Consider the following 21297-nt stretch of genomic DNA (forward strand, 5'->3'; position numbering starts at 1 on the left):
ATTTGTTGGACACATTTGTGCTTCGGAGGTAGGTTGAATCACATGTTTTAATGAAAGGTCATCATGGAATAAAAGCAGAAGTGATCACCTCTTTTGTGCTGATCTGTTGAGAAATTCTGCCCTCTCACCGATCTGGAAAGAGAAATCAAACAATGGATAGATTTAACAAAGGTCACTGCTTTGGTCATGAGGAACACACACACACACACACACACACACACAGATGCGAGCTGTCTGTCGGACTTGGCTATTCTGAGAGGCCTGTTCTTTTCGGTATGTAACTGTCACGAGGCCAGGAAAAGCAGGGCCCTTTTCAGCTCTCTCTCTCTCTGTGGGAACCGTGGCCTGTGTTTATGATATATGACAACAGGGCTAAGAGGGGGGAAAGTGTTCCTGTGAAGCAACAACAAAAACCACACAGACAACACACATACAAACCCCAAAAGTATCTTAAAAAAATCCACTTCCCCCCTCAACCAAATGTGGGAGTTCCTAAAATACTCCTCAGCAGGAAATTCCCCATTCTCAGGCGTGTTTGAAACGGCTCCGTTAGAATGTGGTTACAGTAATCCTATTAGTCTAATGGTCTTCCTGCGTCCCCCTAGAGTTCACGTCTAGAAGAGAGCAGCTCGGCTTTATCTCGCACTAAAACACTACAACACGCGCCATTTTGTATTTTTGTAAAAAGATGGATTCCAAAGGGAAGAGAAGACTTTAAAACCACTGACCCATATCCAAAGCATGCGAGAACTAATTCGGAAATTAGATGTACAGCATCAAATGCACCATTGATACAAATATCGATATTAAAATAATGCATTGTGAATTATGAAATAGCGAGTCACTTATTATTTTGTTACAATCAATTACCTGTATTCTGGCTGATACTATCATTCAAAACTACCCACAAAACAGGGGTTAAAAATCACACAAACACATCACACAGCATGCAATACATACATACAGTGTACATGATGACAAAGCAGATCTGTGAACGTATCATCTGCATGATAAATAGGAGGGAAAGATAAATCTTTTAGCAGAATGTGCATCTGATGCTAATTCGCAGTTTATTAGCACACCAAATTAGTTATTAAATAAAAAGCGAGTATGGAAGCTGTCATAGACATATATAAATTGTCCATAAAAATTGTTTATATATTTATATAAAATAATATATAATTGTTTATATATATATATATATATAAATTGTTTATATATAAAATATAAAGGAATTATGTACTGTATAAGAGAAAGTGTATGCATATTTTATACATTTATAAAAGATGCATTCTATTCAATTATTATTTATGTATAAGGAAACTATAGTTTAATTTCATAATATTATATTACTTTATTATATTATATAAATGTTATATTATTACTTTATATTTTCTTTAAAAACAAAGTATATAAAATAAAACAATGTTTAAAAAACGTAGGAAAAATCAAAACAAATGAGCCGCAAAAATATATATGCATAATTCTTTGCTGGTGACATACATCTATTATATGTGCGAAAGGAGTACGAAGAAGTAAAACTTATATACTCCTACCCCTTAAATAAATAATATTATTTAAGTAATTTAAGTATCTTTAAGTATTATTATTTAAATAATATTATTTAAGAATTAGAAAATGTACTAATTCTTGTCATTAGAATGTCATTAGAAAATGAAAATGTGTTCAAATATACTGTGATCATAATATAAATTATGATATTGACATAAAATCTCTTAATCAGGGTGTAAGGGTGTTTTCTCTTACATGTTAAATGTCCTTTTCTGACGACAGTGGTGGCTAATATCAAATAACCTGTGTTTTTTGGTACAAACAAGAACTCTAGCTATGGTACTTTGGTGGAAAATGGTAACAAAAGGGTTATTAAACTAGTACAGAAATGCTTCAGTGAACACCAGCTGCATTAACGCACAATCATCAAGCTGTTCTCCTTCTCATTATGTTTACAAGATATGGCAGATAATTGCTTTTTCATAGGGACGGCATGTTCCTACGAGTCAGTGGGGTGATTGACACCTGTGGACAGAGAGAGAGAGAGAGAGAGAGAGAGAGGGTGGCGGCTGACCTTCAGGGAGGATCCTCTGGGACTGACACACTTAAAGGGCTTCCTGGTCTCTCCATCCACAGTATCCTCCACTTTCTGCCTTTTCTCAGCCGCCTCCGCTCTTCTCTTCTCTATCTCCTCCTTCATCCGCCTCTTCTCCTCCTGAAGAATAAAATAAACACACGTTCATCACCTCACTGGCATGCTTCATTCAAAAACACCACCAGCAGACCGATCTGGGATCTTCACGTCCCAGACAATGTCCTTCTAGCAATAAATGAGAATGATGATGAGACGAACAACAAAAATCAAGCATAACGTGAACTGGCAGCCGAGAAATCATAAAGAAGCCATCACGTTTTATTTATTTTTTTTGGCACGACCCGCTAGCATCAGCATGGGGCCCTCTAATCTCTAATTAGTCCTTTTTTTCATTTACTGCCTCTGTTCATTAGGAACAAGGAACATATTTGCATTACAATGCTAGGAGCGGGCCTCCACGAGGAGGGACGCCTGTGTTTCTTGCCCGCTACTGAGAGATCCACAGTCTGAAACTCATGTGGAACTCACACTGCGTGCGATCACGCTAATGCTCACGTAAATTATGTGGAATTATAACTATTCAATATTGAGAGAGAGAGAGAGAGTATACAACAGTTATTTCACACCAAAGCCTAATATCAAATTACAGTTAAAGCTAAGCTAACAACATGATATCTCCTTTCAAAGATAGCACACAAACACTGGGTTAAAGATACAAATTATCGTTGTTTTTTTTTAAATTAGACAACTATTTTTGTCAATATTTGTTTCAGTAATGAGACAAATATATAGTAGTATGCACTACTGTTGATGTTGATTATTTTAAAATGCCCTTACTGTTCATTTTAATCAATGCATACTTGTTGAATACATATATAAATTTGATTCATTCACCCCTTTCTTTTGAATTGTACTATTTATATTTAACCGACTGTATGGTTTAATTATGAAGAGTTCAGATGCAAAAACCTTGGAAATTTCTTCTAGAATGATCATTTTTTTTATCAAGCTTGTATATTTAAGTTCAGTAATTTCACTTAAATGGCAATGAAGATTACCTATTAATTGTCATTTAAGTGAAATTACTGAACTTAAATACACAAGCTTGATAAAAATGATCATTCTAGGAGAAAATTTCAAATGGCACTTAGAGGCTTTTGCATCTGAACTCTTTATCTACATATAAATATATGTACTTATATGAGGTTTCAGTTCTCAAAGGACATCCATAAAACATTGAAGTATGCTTCAACTTCAACAAGTCATGTCAACATGACTAAATTTTGTTTATCTAATAAAAAAAGTTGAAATTGCTTTAAATGATTTTGATGAGTTAAAATAATAAGTTTCCATGACTTACTGATCATATCATTTTTAAAGCGGTGTTTACAGAAGTCACCTAGGTTTGATGACATTAAGAATTTGGCTTGATGGAAAGCGAATCGAGGCAATTTCCACAGCGTCAGTGAAACTGTTACCTGAACAGGAAATGAATCATCGAGGTTAAACGAACACACCTCCTCTCTGGCTTTCCTCTCGGCCTCCTCCTGCTTCCTCTGCCGCTCCTCCTCGTCCAGCACCTTCCTCCTCTCCTCCCTCTTCCTCTTCAGCTCCTCCAGCTCCACCTCGGCCTCCTGCTGTTTCTGCCTCATCCTCTCGAACTCCTCGCTCTCCATCTCATCCCTCCTCCTCTTCAGTTCCTCCAGCTTCCTCTCGGCCTCCAAGCGAGCATCCTCGCCGTCCGCCTCGTCTGCTTCCGGCGCCTCGGGAGAGCGTAAGCTGCCTCGGCTGTCGCACAGACGAACAGATATACTCACTCGTACAGGACAGGTTAAAGGGTCTGTCAACACCTTTACACATCCAAAAACCCAACCTATTCACACACAGACTTAGTGAATCAGCAGCACACCCCTGTCTAAGGTAACACAGTCTCCAGTTACAGCCCTCAGGACACAGCGGATCAGGTGACTAGCGTCAAATACCTCATCACGCAAAGCTCTGAACTGGACACGTGGAACGTGATTATTTTATCAGTATTAACGTCCTGTACTTGCACACAAGAGATACTCATTGTTATTATGGTTATTGAAGGGTTATTGAAATTTTGAAGGCCGATGCCGATACAAATATTTGTTGGTTTTAAAATCCGATATATCGGCCGATATTTTTTTTTCTTTTTACATTAACAGGTTTCCCTAACATTAGTTATTTGTAGTTATTTATGAGTTTTAACTACAATAATATGATAAAGCATTTTAAAAAGAAACTTGTTCTTTTATTGTCACAACAGAACAGACTGATGATAGTGGCGTTAGCTAGCTTTGTGGTTAGCTAGTTTATGATGAGCCATAATTTAGCAATGGATGACGTCATACTACAAATTGTAAAATATACATTTTCAATATAACAGGCCGAGGAGAGATGATGCGTCATGTGAAGTGTCACGCGCTATTAAAGAAATACTTCAGTCATATTGTCAAAAGTTTAAAGGACAGTCAGTCAACTACACTCTAACAATGTAACGTAACTATTACTAGCTAATTCCGCTTCACTCTCGGCTTATATAACAGCAGCAAAACTGGACATGATAGTCACAAATTTTGTCATGTTTATTTTAGAAAAGAGAACTGATGGGGATGTGCTTTTCATTGTTATTCAAGCAATGTGTGTTTCGTGACCAGTGCCCTCTGGTGGACAAACTATACAACTCCAACACTCATGACATGGTTCAAGCGTGTTTCATCCGTTTTTATTTTATTTTTGAAATTAATTTATCGGCCATTATAAATGGCGATACCGATAGTTTGGAAAATGCCTAATATCGGCCGATAATATATCAGTCTGGCTCTAATATTTTCTTTAGAAAAGAAAAGAAACTTGTTAAAATCCTCAACATTCTATTAAACTTTCCTCATGTATTTGCATAATGATGCATTTAAAAATGAATGAGCAAATGTATCTCAATGCTGTTGCAGATGAAACAGAATATGGATTACATTGAATACATATATTTTCAACATGTTAGATACTGATTATTAATCACTCAAAATCCTTTATCTAAACTTCTCTAATTAACTATCAGTCTCACATATCCGCCATTTTTGTAGTTTTTCTTAACACTTTTTATTCGTGTTTGTAGTTCTAATCGATTCCAAGTGGGTTGTGGGTAGTATTAGCCGTGGGAGTGTGCATGGATCTGCACTTCGAATTCTAACCAGAAACCATCCGAGTATCTTTGGAATACTTGTTTCAACATACTATGATTTGGGACACTATTTCTAATTTCGAACACTACTTAGGAGGGATAGTATGCGAATTGGGACAAAGCATAACACATTAGGCTGCCAAATATGGAATTCTGGGAACTCTAAATTGTTTGGAAAAAGAAAGCCTGGACCATCCTAACACAATCATTAATTGTTTATAATGAGCACTGACCTGAAAGTCCTCTCGGCTTTCTTGTGTTTGAGAGGGCTGTCCTCACACACTCCTCCATTTGGCTGTTTATTCTTCCTCATCGTATCTTCATCTTCCATCTGTACACACATAAGCAGAAGTGAGTGATGTGTGGATGTGACATGCATGCGTGTGAGAGAGAGACGGAGCGCTGGGAGAGTTTTGAAAGGACGAAATGCGGGTGCCTTTGGTGTATTCACACACACACACACAATCAACTTCCAATAGACATGCAGCAAGCAGTGAACACACGGTGTGTGTATCCGCTGGTCATTGAGCAGATTTTAATCCTGCATTGTGAAATGCACTGATACTTGTGTGTGCTGGTGAAAAACACTACACACTGTGCTCAAATAGTGCCTGGAGTGATTTAGGATTTTGGGGAAGAAATTTTATGGCTGTATTGAAAAATATTAAGACATGAACTGACTTTTTTTTATCCAAAGCTAATAAAGACCCCCTGAAATTATTTCATATTTAAAATTAAAACAGGAAGTTGAAGAGTTTGCCTTTTTTATTTAAATAGCTATTGATCTACGGTGACACTTTACTTGAAGGGGTGTGCATAAGACTGATATGACACCTTCATAACCATGACATGACGTGTCTTGAATATGAAGGAAGTTGATGCATGTTTGTGACAACTGTCATTAAGTGTCAATAATGACATTTTTTCATGACAAAGACACTGACAGGTTATGATGTATTGGTTTATGTCAAGGTGTCATAACAAAGACATCTTAAACAATGTCATATTTGCATTCAAAATGTCATAACTGAGCGAATGACACTTAATGACAGTTGTCACAAACATGCATTGCATACAACTTCCTTCATATTCATATTTAAATGTCATGTCATGAGTATTGTCACATGCACACCCCTTCAATTAAAGTGTTACCTGATCGACAATTTGCTATTTTCAACTGCTGGCAGGTTGTATTAGGTATTGTTTTTCCATGGGCAAAATGGCAATCCCTGTTAGAACAAAATCAAATCATCAATATTCTCTATAAATAGAAACATGGTCTCCATTTAACTCAGAAAGTTCCCAACTACCCATGGCAAAAAAAATAAAAAAAAAAAAAAAGGTGACAATGTTTTAAACCTGACTTTAATGAGATCATGGTGGCACATTTAATTAAACACAAATTCACTTCAAGCAAATGAAATGCATCAATGAGTCAAAACATGATAAATAATCCTCTCTGTTGATAGCAGAACACCAGCTAATGAATTTTTAGCATTGCCATTTTTTGTTTCTACATCATTTTCTCAGCATCACACAACCGGTGGCAGGCAGAAACCTTGTATCACATTTGATTTGACATTTTTATCATTACTATTGTTCACCCTTTATGTCTATCTGTTGGTTTTCTTTACTAAAGAAACACTTTATATATAAAGGCTAATGTTTTATGTATTGGAAGAGTTAAGAAGTCAAGAAGATCAACATGACATATGACAGAAAAACTGTGAACCCACTTAGCTATATTAAACTTTATAACCTGTAAGTTTATGGAAATGTAATGCACTGCCCGTTCTTACGACAAAACACTCTTTTTCCCGAAAAGTAACGCTTTTGGAGATACAAGGTGTCCGCCTGACAGCGACGAAATTGTGTAAGCAAGTCAGTGAAATCAAGGCAGTAAAAGACTTACTTGAACACATATATTTGCTAAAGGTTAGCATATAGAGGCACAGACTAAATGTCCCAAACCTTTGATTTCAAGAGGTCTTTACGAATAAACTTTTCTCACCCAAAATCTAAAGCATCCATCCTTATGCAGTGTCCTCAAAACACAACTAATCTCTTACCAAAGACTCGTCATTTTCTGAAATCTCATATTTCTCAACGTTTTCTGCCTCTTTCATTTCATCCACTCCATTGTTTGTCAATCCCTTTATCTCACTCTTTTCCTCGTGTACACCTGCAGGGAGTTCTGCTGTGCCATTTTCCACATCCGTCCCCGAAACAACAGAATCGTTTACGTCTTCATTTAAAATCATCTCACGTACTTCGGAAGCGGGCATAGCATCTTGCTCATTATTGTCCTATGAATTGAACTGCAGTCACATGCTTTGTTGCATCAAATGAGACAAAAAAAAAAAGCCATTTTGGAAAAACAACACTTATCATACCTCATCAGGTATTTTAGATATTTCCTCAACGGATTCCTACAGGTAGACAAAGTTAAATGCCATAAACAAACCTTAAATGCAAGCGGTTTAATGGCGCTTTTCCATTACCAGTACTCGACTCCACTCGGCTCGCTTTTTACCATTGCACACAGTACCGCCACAAATAGTACCCGGTCGTCATAGCGACGCCTTTCGTTTCTCGTTGCCCCATCAAGATCTTGCTGGATCCTCTCTTCGGCAACCATGCAAAGGAAAGTCTGCACCTCCTCGTTTGACCACGGCGTATTCTTCCGAGTTGCCATAATAATAGTAGTTAGTTTAGTAACTATCTCTGGCCAAACTATTTAAAAATGTTGGGCTTAAGGCCATTGCACACTGAGTCCGAAATTTTCGCACGTTAAAAAAAAAAATCGACAACACGTTATGTCAATCACGCTTGCACAAAATTCGGATCATGTTCGATTTTCTGCGTTTTTCGCATCCACAGCCAGCATTTTGAGAGGGTTTTTGACAATTCAGGGCCGGGGGGAGCTCGTTTACTGGAGCTTGTTCCGCACATCATTGCACATATGCGCAGCGCTTTCAGTTTCAGTTTTCAATTCGATCAAGTGTTTATGTTCTCTTCTCTCGATTGGATTATGAAAGGAATAACCTCCCCTTTCAATCAGATTGAAATTTCGGATCGATTAATGTGTGATTGAGCAGCCAATTCGATAACTAATGTATTATTTGGGTACAATATGAAGAGTTCAGATGCAAAAGCCTCTAAATGCCATTTGAAATTTTCCTCTTTAATGATGATTTTTATCAAACTTGTATATTTAAGTTCAGTAATTTCACTTAAATGGCAATGATAATTACCTATTAATTGTTATTTAAGTGAAATTACTGAACTGAAATATACAAGTTTGATAAAAATCATCATTAAAGATGAAAATTTCAAATGGCATTTAGAGGCTTTCGCATCTGAACTCTTCATATATAACCTGTAGCCTATACAGCTGTTGTATGTGTGTGTGTGTCTGTGTGTCCACCTTAGACATACTGACAGTCTCTGTTCAGAATCCGTGAAATGGTTCACGGAAATTGGCAGTCTTGTTTTTAAAATGCGGCTCCAGAATCGAAAGCAAAGCATCAAACTGTTCCACTGACATTCTGAGGTAAATTTTGAATTGCTCGGGATAAATTCGAAACTCCTTGATAAGGAGGTGCTTCCTCTCGGCGCAATTTCAGGATTGGATGGACATAATATTTTCTCTTTATTCTCTTTTAAGAGAGAGGACAACAAAATCATCCTCACTGCTTGACGAATCCATTTTGAATTTTTGCGTTTTTTCCCGCAAAGGTTTAATAAATACGCATCGGACTCAGTGCGCAAGGTTTCTGTGCGTGACGAATTTTTGGGCTGACGAACACGAAAAAACGCATACGAAAATTTCATACTCAGTGTGCAATGGCCTTTATTCTGGATACTCCATCTTGCGCGTACAATGATGACGCAGTGAATGGTGACGATTCTCTCTGACCAATCAGCAGTCGGCATTGTTTTCACGTCACATTTTAGTCTCGCCTCAGAACCTCGCCAGTGGAAAACCAAACAAAGCCGAGCTGAGTCGAGTTGGTTCTGTGTAGTGGAAAAGCTCCATAAAAAAACCATACAACAAGAAATACACACCTGCTCTCTCAAATAAGACCTCCGTGGCTTTTCCTCCACAACCACCTCCTCCTCTTCCACCTGTTTCTCCACCTCCTTGCTGTTGTGCTCCTCCTCTGCCTCGTAGCTCGGGCCGGTCCGCAGACCGGCGCTGCGCTCTGAGGTTCGGCTGGTGTCGTCCTCCTCCTGTCGGTCCAGCGCCTCCTTCATCCTCCTCTGCCTGCGCTCCTCTCTCTTAGCCAGGCGCTCCAGCAGGGCCTGTTCCTCCTCGTCCTCTCCCGTCCCACTGGAGGTCACCACTGAGGTGGATACGCTCTCTGTCACCATAACGCTGGAGAAGAAGAAAATAAGGTAGAATACACAGACAGCAATGTATAAAATACAGTATATTACTATATTAGCTTTCAATCGCAATATCTAGAGAGAAAAGTGGCTGAAAAGACTGAAAAAAGGTATCAGCTTAAATATTAAGCAACTGTTTTCAACATTGATCATATTAAATATTTCTAAATATTAGAATGATTTCAGCAGGATCATCAGGATTTAACCCTATAATATTTCACAATGTTACTGTTTACTGTATTTTGATCAAGTAACCCAGATAGCAAACTGACATTGAATCAATGTGGAAACGACGTCTCTCATGACATTGAAACAACGTTGATTTTGCTCATCGAATTAACGTTGAACCAACGTCAGACGCGGCATTCTTCAAAGCTAAATGAAAGTCGAAAATTGGTTTGCTTTCATAACGTTGAAACAACGCGTTGATTTCAAGTTGATTTTCCGTTAGTTTTGAAAGAATGACGCGTCTGACGTTGGTTCAACGTTAATTCGATGAGCAAAACAATGTCAGATCAACGTTGTTTCGATGTCATATTTCCACGTTGATTCAATGTCAGTTTGCTATCTGGGAAGATACTTATTAAAAAGAAAATGGAAATCTTACCGACTTTTGAACAGTAGTGCATAAAATATAAAACAAAACATGCTATTTATATTTTGTATGAACTACAACATTAATAAATCAACAAAATAATCAACTAATATTTAGGCCTTACCCAACATTACAACCCTAAATTAGCTTTTTATTAGCGAAACCTCAATTGATAGCGAGGAACTTCATTGTGGTTTAAAGTGCACTCCTAGGGCCGCAACTAGCGTGCACAAGGACATAGACTGCCATAATCCTGCCACTGTAGGTTAATGTAGTCTGACTGCACCACTTGGCAAACGTTTACCCTGCGTCAGCACTACTGACAATAGATGGAGCTATGTCTGGTCACACAGAGAGAACAATTCTGGTCTTGTTTGACCATCTTCTGTATCCATTCATTGCACAAAGCCTCAGTGTCTGAACATGTCACTGCTTCCGCAATGCTGACCCGCCACAGGAAGTTATTTATTAGTGTGCCGCCCACTAAAGCTGCAGAGTACAGACATAAAGGAAGGCGCAAGAAAAAGTGATTTTTGTCCAATCACTGCCAAAAATTGACTTAGTATTAGCTTTGTTTTCCATTAAAATGACCTTAAAACTCTTAAATAAAGAAAATTGTTTGAAAATTTGTTTTATATTTTATTTATTAATTTGAGTATCGACTCATTTTTTAATTAACTTTGAACTATTTAAAAAAAAAAAGGAAACGTTTCAGTGCGCCAGCGCTCTGGTAACAGGTCAAATGATTAATCACGTTGTTCTCAGTTTCGTCACTTTACTACAACTCCTCTCCTGTGGTCTCATGGGATAGTAAAGTGTCCTTCGGCTTCGCACTTCAGCATCTCACCGGAAATAATAGGTCATTCGGGTACTTTTTGCCTCCTACGAATTCGGACATACTACTCAGCACACATACTGTTTTTCACCTACTATATAGCATGGAAGTAGGCATATACAGATGCAGGTTGAGTAAAAAAAATATATTTTTTTGTAGTGATGTAGTACTTATAAACCTGAGCGTGTCTGTGTTTTACCTGTGGCTGTTGTTGAGCTCCGGAGTCTCAGGTTTGTAGGCCACATCTTCACTCTCCTTACCACGCATTCTCTCCTGTCGTGCTCTTCGTCTGCGCTCACGAGCGGCCTCCTCCTCATCCTCCTCACTCCGGCGATATGCCATCCTGCACACAGAGGCAGTTAGATGTTACACCAGTAAGAGACGGAAAGAGTTAGGCCTCGTGTCGCCTTGGCTCACACAGTCACAGCTGATACTGCTTCTGTTGTAGCTGTCGCGGATGAACTTTCATTGGCTGTCAGCTTTGTGTGTGTATGTGTGTGTGTGTGTAAGCTTTGGCAGCAGATTAGAGGATCTTGACAGCATTCAGCCCACGACAGCCAGAGGACTTTCGTGTATCCTAAATAAAGTTTTCACATCTCTCTGACAAGCTTTCTTCACCTCACTCTCTCGCGTCTTTAACTGATGTATTATTTCGTTTTTTTAAGGACATTTTTACACTTTCGTTTAATCGTGATTTATTTCTGTAATGGCAAAGCTGTATTTTCAGCATCATTACTCTAGTCTTCAGTATCACTCATCGCTAACTCTGGGTCATGTCCCAAGACCCTTCAAGTAGGCCGTTATTAAACCTCTCATTAAGAAACCACAACTAGATACAATGAATGGGCAAATTACAGACCCATTTAAAATCTTAAAGTTATGTCTAAAATACTAGAAAATGTGTCTGCTCAATTATGCTCCTTCATGCAAAAAATTATATTTATGAAAAATTTCAGTCAGGATTCAGGTCTCCATCATAGCACATATACTGAGCTTGTTAAAATTAGCTTCTGACCAAGGTTGCATCTTAATACTAGTTTTACTTGATCTTAGTGCTGCGTTTGACACCATAGAGATCATGACATACTCCTAGATATACTGGTATTAGGCATTACGGTGGTTTAGATCGTACCCATCAGACCGTTATCATTTTGTTTATTTAAACAGGGAATTATCCAAAATTACGTCAGTAAATTATGGAATGCCGCAAGGGTCTGCGACTTTTAATACACATGCTGCCCCCTTGGTAATATTATTAGAAAACATGGAATTATTTCCCACTATTATGCTGATGATACTCAGTTATATCAAAATTATTCAAGTTGGCAGGGTGTGTTAAAGATGTAAAATATTGGATGGCTATTAAATTAGGATAAGACTGGGTCAAATATTAGACAGCAACTCGTCTTTCAAATGTTACAATAATAGCCTTCTTCCACCTCAGAACCATCGCTAATCTACAGAACGTGTTATCAGTTTCTGATGCATACATGACCTCTACACTGGATTCTTGTAATGCATTACTAGCTGGTTGTCCTGCATCCCCAATAAACAAGCTAGTTAGTCCACAATGCAGATCTAGACTTCTTTCTAGGTCAAGTAAATATGGTCATACCACACTAATTTGATCATCTCTACACTGGTTACCTATTATTAAGCTCTTCTATCGCCCTACAATCCATCACATGCTCTTTAAGGTCATTTAAGTCTGGAATTTTGGTAGTATCCATATCCAAGTCCACTAAAGGTGGAAGAGAGGCACATTTGGCTCCTAAACACTGGAATAGCCTTCCTGATAAAGTCCGGGTCCTACTTTAAATCTAGATTAAAGACGCATCTCTTTAGCCAAGCATTCACATAATGCATCTCATAACCTTGCAGATCAAATGAGCATGATTATCTATTGTTTATGTTCATTATTTTCCAGTTTCTTTCTTTTTCTGTTTGATTCAAATTTCACAAAAAGGCAAAAAATCTTAATGTTTCTAAAAAAAGGCATTTGCTTTAGATTTTTTTTTGGAGAAAAAGACTTAATCTTGACAAAAAAAAAAGCCCTTCCTCAGTTTGTGCAGTGATTAGGAATGTGTTCAGGACTGAACGTGGTGCTCTGTTAACGCCCATGGAAAACCTTGGGGAGAGTGAAATCATATAGAGAGCTGGATTCTTTCTGATTCTGTTGTTCTTTCTTTCCATCTTTCTTGTTCTTGTCTTCTCTCCCTTTGTCATTATCTCCACAAACCAAACTCAACTGTGTTTATACTGACGTATTTGTTCTGTAAGGGACCATCACCACATCATATATCTTTTTAGAGGTTAACTTATAACATTATTCAACAGAATTTGTTTATGATCATTTTCAAAATACAAAACACGGTCCCACTTTATATTAAGTGGCTTTAAGTACTATGTACTTGGATTTAAAAATAAGTACAATGTACTTGTGCTCATGTTGTATTGTAAAACACTTTTTGCTGCTATTGAGGTGTGATCTCTGGGTAAGGTTAGGGACAGGTGTGGTGATATGGGTAGATTAAAGTGTAAGGGATGGGTCAGCTGTGTAATTACAGATGTAATTACATAAATTAGTTACAGCTGTAATTACATGCTGGTATTTTTAAAATATAAGTACAATGTAAAAACATGTATGTACACAATAAGTCCATTGTATCAAATTATTTGTTTCAATGAAAGAACATAGTACTTAAAGCCACTTAAAGGGTTAGTTCACCCAAAAATGAAAATTAAGTCATTAATTACTCACCCCCATGCTGTACCAACCCCGTAAGACCTTCGTTCATCTTCGGGACACAAATAAAGATATTTTTGATTGAATCGGAGAGCTGGATCAGTCCTATATAGACTGCCTAAGGGACTGCCTCTTGACGGCCCATAAAGTCATTAAAGAAAAGGTTTAAATATTCCATGTGCCTACAGCGGCTCAATTATAAGTTTATCAAGCGACGAGACTACTTTTTGTGCGAAAAAAACATAAATAACGACTTAATTCCACTATTCCATTACTTCCTTATGGGCGCATGCGCGAGAACTGAGACGAGGACGTTCTCATTCGTCTACTTCTTGTTACCGGCTGCTCACCGCTTAGGAGTTTTACCGCCCCCTACCGTATAAGATGATGTGCTGATATAGCTGGAAGCGCAAAACTTTCTGTTTACAAGCAGAGGAAGATCCGCGCTGTACATACGCTTTTCAATTTGCGTATTTTCCGCACTATAAGGTGCACTTAAAAGCCTTTAATCTTCTCAAAAAACGACAGTGTACCTTATAATCCGGAGCGCCTTATATATGGATCATCATCTTATACGGTAGGGGGCGGTAAAACTCCTGAGCGGTGAGCAGCCGGTAACAAGAAGTAGACGAATGAGAACGTACTCGTCTCAGTTCTCACGCATGCGCCCATAAGGAAGTAATGGAATAGTGGAATTAAGTCGTTATTTATGTTTTTTTCGCACAAAAAGTAGTCTCGTCGCTTGATAAACTTATAATTGAGCCGCTGTAGGCACATGGAATATTTAAACCTTTTCTTTAATGACTTTATGGGCCGTCAAGCGCCAGTCCCTTAGGCAGTCTATATAGGACTGATCCAGCTCTCAGATTCAATCAAAAATATCTTTATTTGTGTTCCGAAGATGAACGAAGGTCTTACGGGGTTGGTACAGCATGGGGGTGAGTAATTAATGACTTAATTTTCATTTTTGGGTGAACTAACCCTTTAATATAAAGTGGGACCCAAAACACATTTCCAATGCCATTGTATGAATGGAATTAAAAGTGTTTTGCTGCTTTCTGACATGTGAAATTTAAGGATTTCTGGATGAATTGAGAAAAGCTTTGCACCATGTTGGAAGTCCTGCAAGTTTACAACACATCAAACTATTATTTTAACAGATCGATAAATTTTTTTTTCTCTCAATATGAAAATGATTCATGAATAAAATCCAGAGGGAGTTTTCAGAATGCCCTCAAATCCGCTTTAACATTCCAGCCCATCGAGTCCGGACTCTAAGATGAGTTTCTGATCCGATATCCCTCCGGGGAACACCGCCCATCTTCCCTGTTCCATAACCACAAAAATAAATCAGAAATAAAACACGCTGACTGCCTGCTACAATAACACTCAGGAGTTTTGGGGGCACTGCTTTAGTGATATGGGATGTAAACCAAGACATCAGCCGAACATGATTTCCATATGGAACGCATCTTTCAGCCGTGTAGCATTAATTATTTTATAGTGTGCGTGGTGAGAGCTACGCGGTGAGAAGCATGTTTTATGGGATTCATAAACTCTATAAAGGAAGCCAGGGTTACTGTGTGGGAAATTAAATTGATATGCAGCTAATGTTGCAGCTAATTCGCTCTCATAATTGCACAAATAACAACATGCAGAGCCCATAACCAGACGACCCATGCAACAGCTGAAGTATGTTCTTGTGGTCCAAACATCTCAGAAATGTCAATGAATAAACATCACACACAGGGCAAAGGCTCTCGAGAGCAATCACAGACAAAAGGGTTGGGAGAGAGACATTTTTGGACACTGTTCTATTCCCACGCTCTTCCTCTACTTACTGACCCCACACTCATCTCCAATGCCACAGATCCGGCCATTCCTTATATGACCACAGACCAGGATCACCTGCTCTCATTTCTGCCCCATAACCTCATAGCTTTCAGTCACAGCATCCCTTGAACACATGTATACCCTCTTTAACCAGCCAGAGAGAGAGTGTGTTTGGAACGGGCCATTCGTTGAGGATGGGTGTTATTTCCTCAGCTCTTCCTGGCCTCTCATGGGAACAGTGCAGATGTGTGTTAGAGAAAACTACATACAAGCATATGAAGTTTAAAAGAACAGCATTTATTTAAAATAGAAATCTTTTGTAATATTATTAACGTCTTTACTGTCACAAAAATACACATTTTAAAAGTATATGGGGGCATAAATTACATTTTCTGCCCATCCGCCCAGCATGTTTTATGCAATAACTCATTTAAAATAATAATAAAAATAATAATATACAAAATAAAAAGAATCATGGATGGAAACTCCATGCAAGATGTGCATAACATTTCTAAAAATGCACTTAAAAGGCTTCACTATAAGAAAATAAAACTAGGGCCCTTAAAAAAAATAAATAAATAAATAAATTTCCTAAAAATTGGGCCCAGTGTACTGGGGAATTTTCCGTATTGATTTTTCCTAGTGTTTTATCTATTTTTCGCATTGTGTTTTGTTTTAGGGTTAAAAGGACATGTCAAGTGTAAACATAATAGATAATCTCCTGGCAGATAATTATTTATTTATTACAATAAATAACTTCTTTTTTTTTTCTATGGGTTTTTGGAGGTGGATATTTTTTTTTATTTGTGCAGAAACTACAATCTAAACCCATATACCTAATAAAATTCTTAGAAGTAGTAGTAGAAGTATGACCGTCAAGTCATGTGACTGAATATGCTCAAATGACTGGCTACTATTACCTTGAAAAGACACACTTGAATCGATCACTGTCAAACATAAAGTCCATCAGAGCGCTTTGTTGCAGTCATTTATTGCACATAATAAAAGAGCCGCAATGGCTTCCCAACAAGTGACTACAACTTCCATTTTCCTCTTTCTACTGCAATTTCTCCAGAAATGACGAATTTGTTCTTTTAAACAATGCAGCTGGAAACGCTGGAAACGCTGCTTCCGTCAAAAATTGCTTTTCGTGATATTCAGATTTATTTTTCATGAATTAAATTCTTAGCTTGGATGGAAACATGGCTTCCATCCAGATTTATTCTGCAGTTGATGCTAAAATAGAAAGCGTGGACTGGACAGAAATGGTAGGTTTTGGTAATCATTAGTCAGAACATTCCGTCAGCATGGTGAGTGGGGACACGGAGCCAGCAGTCAAAACATTCCTGTGTGTGTATGCGGAGTATCAATGACCCGACTCGGAGCTGGAACACATCAACCTGTCCCGGGAAAGGCCACTGCAGTCACACAGGAGTGTGTGTGCATGTGTATACATGGTGCTCTAAAAACAGCATGAACCCTTTGACCCTTCAACAGTGCCAGTCATCTCAGAAGCGGCTCTGACCAGCTATTTCTCTAAATGTATAGCAGACCTGATCTATGATCTAGTTGTTATAGTCTCACAGAGCCAGATGTTTGACTATCAGCATAAAGTCTCAGCTTATTCTGGCCATGAACCGCCCACTTAAACAGGGAGGGCCCGTCTGACCTTCATGTAAGACGACTAACCACATTTCATTCTTAGGATGAAGATAAATTAGAAATGAAAGATACCACAATTGATCATCACACCGAAATGTCCGCGCCCTCAAATCACTTGGATGTGGCGTTGGTTATAAAAGGTAAAAACGATATAAATACTGTTCGTTTTCTCACACAAACCGCTCGTTTCGTGTCTTAGGCCATCAATGTGTACTTACATTTACGAGTCATTAAATCATGTTTAATTTGGACTTCTCTGTGCATGCTCTTTGAGGTGGTGACCATAGACCTCCATTGTATGACTGATAAAAATATCAAAATTGAAAATACTGCGGAAACAAAGACACCTACATCTTGGATGCCCTTGAGGTAAGCTAGCCTAAAACATACCAAAAATTAATTTCAAAGTGAACTATCCCTTTAAACACGTTTCCTAACAAACTGATCAAAGCCTCTACATCTTGACTCCTGGAAATATAATAGCAGTCAGACGATCAGATTGGAGTTAGCGATTTTGAGAAATGCATTTACACATTCTTCTACGCAATCAGCATCAGACAGTTTTGTCTATGGGAACGCTGTATTTGCATCATATCTAATGTGAAAGTGTAGCACATTTTAGAGTTAACTTAAAGAGGCTACATGCGTTTCCTGAAATTTAACCCTTGTGCTGCATTAGATTTTTAACACCGTTGAGTGCATTAAGGACCAAAAATGGCCACATATTAAACATTGCCTAAAATATTATATATTATTATTATTTTCCACTTTTACCAAGTTAAATCTTTTAACCAGCATCAGTCCTCATCATAACTACCAAAAATGTATTCAATTTCAGGATTTTAACCCTTTAATTACCAGTTTTGTTTGCGAAACCATCGATTTGTATAAGAGGAAAAAACACAAAAAATCAATTATTTTCAATAAACTAAATGCAAAGAGAAAACTTTAGATTTGGATTATCACAGTCCCACTTTGCAAAAAATCCCACTTAGCGCGTTAGAGACCAAAAATGGCCACCTATTAAACATTGCCTATTGCCTAAAATAAGGTGCATTTCCACCCATAGGGAATAAATATGTAGTGACGTCATCTGGTGGAATACACTATATAATGCAAATATAATGCTTTTGCTTCAAAATGAAAGGATGTTTGTGCAAAAATCATGTTTCATGTATTACTGACAGCCTCAGATTTAAACAACGTTTTAATGGGTTTCAATGGGCCATTTTTGGTCTTTATGGTGCTGAGTGTTACTATTTGATCTACACAGTGTGTGTTATACATATTTTGCAAAATGGGATCACATTTTTTACATGTATCCAAAAAGTCACAATTTTGCCAAATTTCATACCATTTGCATTAAAACAGCCAAAATGGTCAAAGAAATTAAACTGCAAAAGACCAAAAATGTCCCTAATGCAGCATAAGGGTTAAACTCGCGACTGACACCTGTGGCCAAAACACAGAACTGCTCTCGCAACGTGCGCTTTTACGTGCACACTTCACTAGTCATCTGCTGCAAGGAGGTCAACATTTGGTTTACAGAGGTAAGAACATTGTTTGAGATAAAGTGTTCTGCTTGCGAGTGTAGGCTGCTTGCTGATTAGCGGTGGTGGCAGAGTGATCTGAAACGTTTAACATGACACCACATCCGCAGACAGCGCGGGAAAAGTCAGACCCGACAGAAAATAGGAAAAATAGGATACAGGCTTATAGACCATTTCACAAGATGTAAACAAGACTGGTCCAGAAGCACTTCCTGTTTCAGTTTGTAACTGTTTTCTTTATTTCACATGTAAAGAAAGCATCTTAAAGATGTTTGTTTAACTTTTTGATTGTATTTTATCCCAGCTTTTATGTAGTGTTAAAAAACTGAAACAGGAAGTGCTTCTGGACCAGTGTTGTTTACATCTTGTGAAATGGTCTATAGGTGCACCCACTGTGAGCGGACAAGGCCTTTAAAAAAAAAAAAAAAAAAAAGGTATTGTTACGTTTATTTTGGGGGAAAAGCTGCTTTAAAAGTAATGCATACGGTATAGACAAAAGACAGAACACACAGCCTCCTTCTCTCGCACACTTATGAAACACTGGCACGTCTTCCAGAAGAAAAAGACTGGCGCACATCAAGCCATCATCGCCTGATGGAAAAGCAGCTGGACTCGGATGCCAAGCTGCTCCTGCATGTGTATGTGTTATCGGACTTTCTGTTTCTCCACATCAGCGCCGAGCCAACATCTGCCTGCCCGCTGTCCCTCTGCTTGCACTGAGGACCGTCTGGAGACGGAGCGCATCCTAAATCACTGCCAGTAAACACTTCTAATGAAGAGACATTTGGCAAAGCGACAACGCTTATCATATGTACATCAAAAACTGACTTTTGTCTACGACGTGCAAAGTGATGATGGCCGAAATGGAAGGGGCCCACAGGACGACACATGGTTTTGACTAGTACAATTACCGCCAACGAGTAAATATTGATTGTTACAGCATCTTTGCATAATGAAAGTAATTTAATAGAGCGTTTTAATCTTTTATCACTAACTCGAGCAGGCAAAGAGGAGCTTGCCAAATTCTCCACGAGAACATAAACACAAGATCACATTGTGTCGCAGAGCTGAACGGGATTCATTTGTAACTTTCTGCCAAATGCGATACTTGGCATAGGAAACCCAATTCCACCTTTTTCAGAGGTTTATAACATATAGCCAAAAAAAGCATTTGTTTTATGCTCTGCTGTAAAATATAATGGTGCCTAATCTGTGCGTCATCAGCTTTACGCTTCCGCCCTACGATTAGGTGAAACATGTCCCATATATCTTAAATCATAAAAAAGAAAAGCATTCCTGCTTCATGGTAACACGGTTGGAGGAAACAGGAAAGCCGTTGCAGACGGGAAGCTGACACTCGAAACTAACTGTACACCAAGTTACTCTGGTCTAGCCAATGATAATAGAAATAATTGCTGCTGAAAGATATTGATGTAGAGCTGATTCATGCAATCGTGTGCTCTCCTGGTATGATAATAAGCTTGATTTGCATTATTAGCCATTACCCATAACTCTTTTTGACAGGGGCATAAATGTTCAAGAAACAGCTGTTGTCTGTGTTTGCAGCTGTTGTCTGTGTTCACAGATAATCTAGTCTGATGCAAAATGTATATTTGGGTCAGTGCCTCCAGTTTTTAACGGGAGCGTCACTTTGCCTTAAATGGTCAAGCGGCTCGCAAAAGTGCCAGTCCGTTGATGTTTGTTATTTGTTACGTTAACACCAGATTTCTGCTTTAATATCACCACAGAAAAAGAAAAAGGAGCTGATCACAATCTTTAGGCCACAAAAGCATTAAAACAGTGATTACTTACAAATTGTGATTTCAATTTTTTTCCCACAATGAGAAGAAAGATTAAAGGGGTGGTTTACTGCTTTTTTTCTTTGCATGCAATATAGCATGTATTTGTGGTTTATCTTTTTTAAAAAGTCTTATTTTTCATAAACTTTACCTTTATTGTAAGCCGCTTTCTCCTCTGTCATTTGAACGACCGGTCGACTTCCTGAGTCTATGAAACCACTCCCTCAGAAACAGGCAGTGGGCTCAGATTGGTTAGTTTGGGCCTGGTGTGTTGTGATTGGCTAAACTCTATTGCACGTTGTCTGGATGGTTAACGCCCATTACCTTTACGGGCAAAGTTGCAAGCAGAACCTCACCACATGGCTCTTACTAAACATTTCTGAATGGTAATTTGCCTATGTATTTTTTTTTTACTTTATACACGTTTGTTTTACACAATAGCATCGAACTGACAGACTACTATATACATTAACAGCATTGGCATTGGTTTACGTTCTTGATCAAATCGAAAAATAACGTCATAAAATATATATACATAAAAAATACATTTACAAAATTAGTACATATACAAATTCA

General features: G+C 38.1%; 1 protein-coding gene across 5 annotated transcripts in view; it reads right to left on the reverse strand.

Moving 5' to 3' along the window:
* cald1a (caldesmon 1a) overlaps window positions 1-21297 on the reverse strand; it is a 57656-nt gene that overhangs the window by 8760 nt on the left and 27599 nt on the right. For 3 of the 5 annotated variants that reach the window (XR_005620687.2, XM_039660693.2, XM_039660694.2), the window contains exons 3-10: window positions 11331-11474; window positions 9381-9690; window positions 7706-7741; window positions 7382-7618; window positions 5546-5643; window positions 3625-3895; window positions 2087-2227; window positions 89-132 (exon numbers count right to left, since the gene is read on the reverse strand). Coding sequence is in view for 4 of the 5 variants with exons in the window: in XM_039660693.2 (XP_039516627.2) it covers window positions 89-132; window positions 2087-2227; window positions 3625-3895; window positions 5546-5643; window positions 7382-7618; window positions 7706-7741; window positions 9381-9690; window positions 11331-11474 (1281 nt within the window). In the remaining variant the exon portion in view is untranslated. The remainder of the gene's footprint in view (window positions 1-88; window positions 133-2086; window positions 2228-3624; window positions 3896-5545; window positions 5644-7381; window positions 7619-7705; window positions 7742-9380; window positions 9691-11330; window positions 11475-21297) is intronic. The other 2 variants (XM_039660695.2, XM_039660696.2) reach the window with 2 other exon arrangements.

Source organism: Pimephales promelas, chromosome 24 (genome assembly GCF_988280905.1).
Source record: "Pimephales promelas chromosome 24, fPimPro1.hap1.1, whole genome shotgun sequence".
NCBI classification, from domain to species: domain Eukaryota; kingdom Metazoa; phylum Chordata; class Actinopteri; order Cypriniformes; family Leuciscidae; genus Pimephales; species Pimephales promelas.